Raw genomic sequence first — 6000 nt, forward strand, 5'->3', positions numbered from 1 at the left:
TCGAAGCTCACAATCAAAAGCGTGAAGTTTGCCTGCGTGTGAATCTTTGACGTATAGGAGTGCGGGGGGAGGAGTGACTTTCTGGGAAGACTAGTGCTGTCAGCTGGGGTGGGGGGTGAGCACAGAGACAGTGGGGGGGTGTGGGCACAGAAACAGTGTGGAAGGGGGTTCAGCACAGAGACAGTGGGGGGGGGGGTTGAGCACAGGGACAGTGGGGGGAGGGGGAGCACGCAGAGACAATGGGGGAGGATGAACATACAGAGACACTGGGGGGGGGGGGGGGGGGGTCCAGCACAGAGACATTGGGGAAGGGGTGTGGGCACAGAGACAGTGGGAAGGGGGTTGAGCACAGAGACAGTGGGAAGGGGGGGTTGAGCACAGGGACAGTGGGGGGGGGGGGTGAACATACAGAGACAGTGGGGGGGGGGGTTCAGCACAGAGACAGTGGGGGGAGTGAGCACACAGAGACAGTGGGGGGCGGTGAACATACAGAGAAAGTGGGGTGGAGTCAGCACAGAGACAGCGGGGGGAGTGAGCACACAGAGACAGTGGGGGGGGGTGAACATACAGAGAAAGTGGGGGGGGGGTCAGCACAGAGACAGTGGGGGGAGTGAGCACACAGAGACAGTGGGGGGGGGGTGAACATACAAAGAACGTGGGGGGGGGGTCAGCACAGAGACAGTGGGGAAGGGGTGTGGGCACAGAGACAGTGGGAAGGGGGTTGAGCACAGAGACAGTGGGAAGGGGGGGTTGAGCACAGGGACAGTGGGGGGGGGGGGTGAACATACAGAGACAGTGGGGGGGGGGTTCAGCACAGAGACAGTGGGGGGAGTGAGCACACAGAGACAGTGGGGGGCGGTGAACATACAGAGAAAGTGGGGTGGAGTCAGCACAGAGACAGCGGGGGGAGTGAGCACACAGAGACAGTGGGGGGGGTGAACATACAGAGAAAGTGGGGGGGGGTCAGCACAGAGACAGTGGGGGGAGTGAGCACACAGAGACAGTGGGGGGGGGGGGGTGAACATACAAAGAACGTGGGGGGGGGGTCAGCACAGAGACAGTGGGGGGAGTGAGCACACAGACACAGTGGGGGGGGGTGAACATACAGAGAAAGTGGGGGGGGGTCAGCACAGAGACAGTGGGGGGAGTGAGCACACAGAGACAGTGGGGGGGGGGTGAACATACAGAGAAAGTGGGGGGGGGGTCAGCACAGAGACAGTGGGGGGAGTGAGCACACAGAGAGTGTGGGGGGGGGGTGAACATACAGATAAAGTTGGGGGGGTCAGCACAGAGACAGTGGGGGGAGATGAGCACACAGAGACAGTGGGGGGGGGTGAACATACAGAGAAAGTGGGGGGGTCAGCACAGAGACAGTGGGGGGAGTGAGCACACAGAGACTGTGGGGGGGGGGTGAGCACACAGAGACAGTGGGGGGGGGGGTGAACATACAGAGAAAGTGGGGGGTCAGCACAGAGACAGTGGTGGGAGTGAGCACACAGAGACAGGGGGGGGGGGGTGAACATACAGTGACAGTGGGGGGAGATGAGCACACAGAGACAGTGGGGGGAGTGAGCACACAGAGACAGGGGGGGGGTGAACATACAGGGACAGTGGGGGGAGATGAGCACACAGAGACAGCGGGGGTAGTGAGCACACAGAGACAGTGGGGGGGGGGTGAACATACAGAGAAAGTGGGGGGGGGTCAGCACAGAGACAGTGGGGGGGGGGGGTGAACATACAGAGAAAGTGGGTGGTTCAGCACAGAGACAGTGGGGGGGGGGTGAGCATGCAGAGACAGTGGGGTGTTGAGCATACAGAGAAAGTGGGGGGTTTCAGCACAGAGAGAGTGGGGGGGGGGGGTGAGCATGCAGAGACAGAGACAGTGGGGGGGTTCTGCACAGGGACAATGGGAGGGAGGGTGAGCATGCAGTAACAATGGGGGGGGTGGGGTAAGCACACAGAGATGGGGGGGGCGGCGGTGATGAGCACACAGCTTATCTTCCAAAACTGTCTCAGCGGCCCCCTATGTAAGACAAAAATTGTAATGTGGCCCCCCCCCCCACGCAAAATGGTTGGACACCCCTAGCCTACATGATGCACAACATAAAGCCAACAGCTAAGACACTGCACAACCTGACAGTAGGCAACACAGTCATGCAAAAAACATGTAGATACTGCGCAAACAACACTGGATCAACTTATGTCAAGAAATCTAACCCGCCTGTGACAATGGCAACTTATGAGCTACATACAAAGGGATCAAGAGGGTGCTTGGCACTGCCATCACTAAAGTTTCTCCCCTGAAGTCAGCAGATGGTGAAGTACTCACTGACAGAAGTAAACAGATGTCCTGCTGGGCTGAACACTAATGTGAGTTGTACTCCTGTGAGTCGGACATCTCCCAGTCTGCACTCAACACGCTCCTGCAACTTCCTGTCATGGATGAGTTAGATGAGGAACCCTCATCACTGGAGCTCAAGAAGGCCATAGACCACGTAGTGAACTGAAGGGCATTGGACAAGGACAGAATCCCAGCTGAACTGTTCAAGCACAGAAAGTCCCATCTATTGCCACACCTTTATTATCTTCTCCTTCTCTGTTGGAAAGTATGCTCTGTTTCACAGGAGATACATAACACCAAAATCATCACACTACACAAAAACAAAGGCAACAGAGGAGACTGCAACAACTACAGGGGCATCTCACTCCTTAGCATGAAAAGGAAGGCCTTTGCTAGGGTCATACTTAAGACTGCATTTACTTGTAGACAGCATGTACCTGGAAGCACAGTGCGGTTTCTATGCCGGCAGATCTACTGTGGACATGATCTTCTCCATATGCCAGCTACAAGAGAAGTGTAGGGAACAGAGTATATCCCTTTATCTTACTTTTGTAGATCTCACTAAGGCATTCGACACCATCAGCAAAGCAGAACTCGGCAAGATTTTGGAAAAAATTGGCTGTCCACCAAAGCTCCTCAGTCTCATCCGCTCCTTCCACGACAACATGGACTGCACTGTACAGTTTGATATCTCCACTTCCAACAGTTTCAGAGTGAAGAATGGAGTGAAACAGCGTTGTGTCCTAGCCCCCACTCTGTTTGGTAGCTTCTTCTCCATGCTCCTGACCTTCGCCTTCCCTGCAGATTTGGAAGGAGTCTGCTTGCACAGTTGGTCAGATGGCAAGCTCTACAATCTATCAAGACTGAAAGCGAAGACAAAAACACATCACGTCCTGATCAGAGAACTCCTCCACACTGACAATGCTGCACTAATCACCCACATGGAAACTCGGCTACAAAGAATCATGGACTGTCTCTCCCAAGCCTGTAACTTGTTCTCCCTGACTGTAAGCATCAGGAAAATCATAGTCATGGGACAAGGTGTTGCATCTCCACCCCCGATCACATTAAATAACAGTCCACTGGAAGTGGTTAGCAAACTCTGCTACCTTGGGTCCACGGTGACAGTCTGTCCTTTGATGCAGAGCTCGCTACACGCATAGGGAAAGCAGCCAACTCATGAAACGCATGTGGGATAACACCAAGCTGACCCTTAGGACCAAGCTAATGGTTTACAAGGCCTGTGTTCTCAGCACCTTGCTGTATGACTGTGAAACATGGGCGACTTACAGTTACCAGGAAAAGAAGCTCAATAAGTTCCATATTTGCTGTCTGCAGCACATTATGGGTATATCCTGGCAGGACAAAATCACAAATGCGGCAGAGCTCTCAAAGACAGAGCTCCCAAGTGTGCTAGCACTAATCAAACAGAGGTGACCTCAGTGGATTGGGCACGTCTGCAAGATGGAAGGCTGTCGTATATGCAAGGACCTTCTGTACGGTGAGGTAGCCGGAGCCAGACAACCAGTGGGGCACCCAAAGCTCCACTTCAAGGATGCTTGCAAGTGTGACATGAAGGCCCTAAATGTCGGCTATCACACCTGGGAGTCATGAGCTAACGAAAGAGGGAAATGGTGACACCTCTTGTGTGCTGGCGTGCACTACAACGACCAGTGGCTATTGCAGCTTGGCAACAGGTGCCAATGCCAAGACCAACAATCCAAAACGTCGTCTTGCAGCTTCACATGCAGCACTTGTGGCAGAACCTGCCTCTCAAGGATTGGCCTCCACAGCCGTCAGCAAAGATGTACCGTATAAAGACACCGCAACCAAATGTATTGTTTGCTGCATGTCTGTCATCTCTCATAAATGGAAGGATGCCGACAGTGAGGCACCTCATGTATTTTATTGCAAGAAACTGGTCTGTATTGCACTTTATGTAATGTCAAATTTGAATTATGTAATTTTTTTTACAAATTTTATGAATAAAGTATATTTGTGGAAAAAAAAGTTAGATAAGGACATGATTGGTCTTGGCTGTGGTGTGCTCCGTGATTGAATACTCTGTTGACATACACTGTGTAGGCTCACACAGGAGGACAGCAACTTGGATGAGGTACAAAAGGGCTGCCAATGCCTCCACCATCAGACCCATGCAAAGAAAAGTGTCTTCAGGGCAAGAGAAGGAAAAACAAAGCAAAGCTGCGATCTCAATCATCTCCATTGTCATACTAGCTGCTGCGAGTGAGAAAAGAAAGACTTGCACTGACATAACCTCAGGACATCCCAAAGAGCTTTACAGCCAACATATATTTTTGAAATGTACTCACTGTTCTGTTCTAGTAAATGCAGCAGCCAAACTGAGTAATGACCAGATAGTCTGATTTAGAGATTCATATTGGTCAGGACGTTGGGGATAATTGCTCTTCTTCAAAATAATGCAATGGGATCCTCCACATGGACCTGAAAGGACAAACAAGGCATCGATTTAACGCCTCATCTGTGTCACTTCCAGCCAACAATGCTGCATTTCCTACACTCTATTGAAGTGTCAGTCCAGATTATGTGCTCAAATCTTAAAGAGTGGAGCTTGAACATACAACTTTCTCACTGAGTTATTACAGCTGAGACATTGCTCACTCTTCTACCAAATAAGCTCATCGCAGTTCCACCCATCCATCTTCCCTCTCCTCCCCCAAACACACATTTCCCAAAACATTGAGCCATTATGGAAAGATGCCAATCATGTTCTGACTGGAGGCTGGTAGATCTGTTGGCAAGCTGCTTCCTCTTACACACCCTGCAGATACTCGGCTGGAGGACGCAGTTTTGGCTGGTCCTCCAAGGCTTCAGGGGGCGCTGTTAATAGACGCTGGCCCGAGGGACGCTCTTGTAAGCGGCGCTGCTTCGTTGTCTACGGCCTTGTCGGCAGCGCCGGAGCCTGCAGTCCGTGCCATATGCCGGTAGATACCAAGCGGGTGCGGGGCCCGGAGGAGTCCCAGTCGCCTCTGTTATTTGTGCGGGGCGATGCGGGTGCGAGGCCGGGGCCTTTGCAGCCCCGGGCGGACGGGCGATCGGCGACTGAGCCGAGGCCGGTGTTTGCCCGGGCCGGGCTGGTGAGCCAGGCGGACGGCTCGGTGTATGCCGAGTACGGGCGGAGCAAGGTGCTGTGCGCCGTGTACGGGCCCCGAGAGAGTGACAGGAAGGAGGAGCGCCGCCTGAGCGGGGCCAACCTGGGCTGCGAGTTCAGGTACAAGCGCGTGCCCGGCGGGGAGAGTGTGTACTCGCGAGGCGCGATGTTGGCGCGCGACCGGGGTGGGAAGTGTAGAGTGTCCCCGGGGATGGGGATGGGGAGGGGGGAGTAGAGTGTCCCTCCCCCTGGGGGATGGGGAGGGGGGGGGTATAGAGTGTCCCTCCCCCTGGGGGATGGGGAGGGGGGGGGTATAGAGTGTCCCTCCCCCTGGGGGATGGGGAGGGGGGGGGTATAGAGTGTCCCTCCCCCTGGGGGATGGGGAGGGGGGGGGGGTATAGAGTGTCCCTCCCCCTGGGGGATGGGGAGGGGGGGGTATAGAGTGTCCCTCCCCCTGGGGGATGGGGAGGGGGGGGTATAGAGTGTCCCTCCCCCTGGGGGGGTGGGGAGGGGGGGGTATAGAGTGTCC

At 54.5% G+C, this 6000-nt stretch overlaps 1 protein-coding gene across 1 annotated transcript in view; it reads left to right on the forward strand.

Annotated features, from left to right (window-relative positions):
- Window positions 1–5244: 5244 nt before the first annotated feature.
- setd6 (SET domain containing 6, protein lysine methyltransferase) overlaps window positions 5245–6000 on the forward strand; it is a 101870-nt gene continuing 101114 nt past the window's right edge. The window contains exon 1 of the mRNA XM_068049805.1: window positions 5245–5591. Within this exon, the coding sequence (XP_067905906.1) occupies window positions 5299–5591 (293 nt within the window). The 5' untranslated portion in view covers window positions 5245–5298. The remainder of the gene's footprint in view (window positions 5592–6000) is intronic.

This window comes from Heterodontus francisci, chromosome 17 (assembly GCF_036365525.1).
Source record: "Heterodontus francisci isolate sHetFra1 chromosome 17, sHetFra1.hap1, whole genome shotgun sequence".
In the NCBI taxonomy this organism is placed as follows: Eukaryota; Metazoa; Chordata; class Chondrichthyes; order Heterodontiformes; family Heterodontidae; genus Heterodontus; species Heterodontus francisci.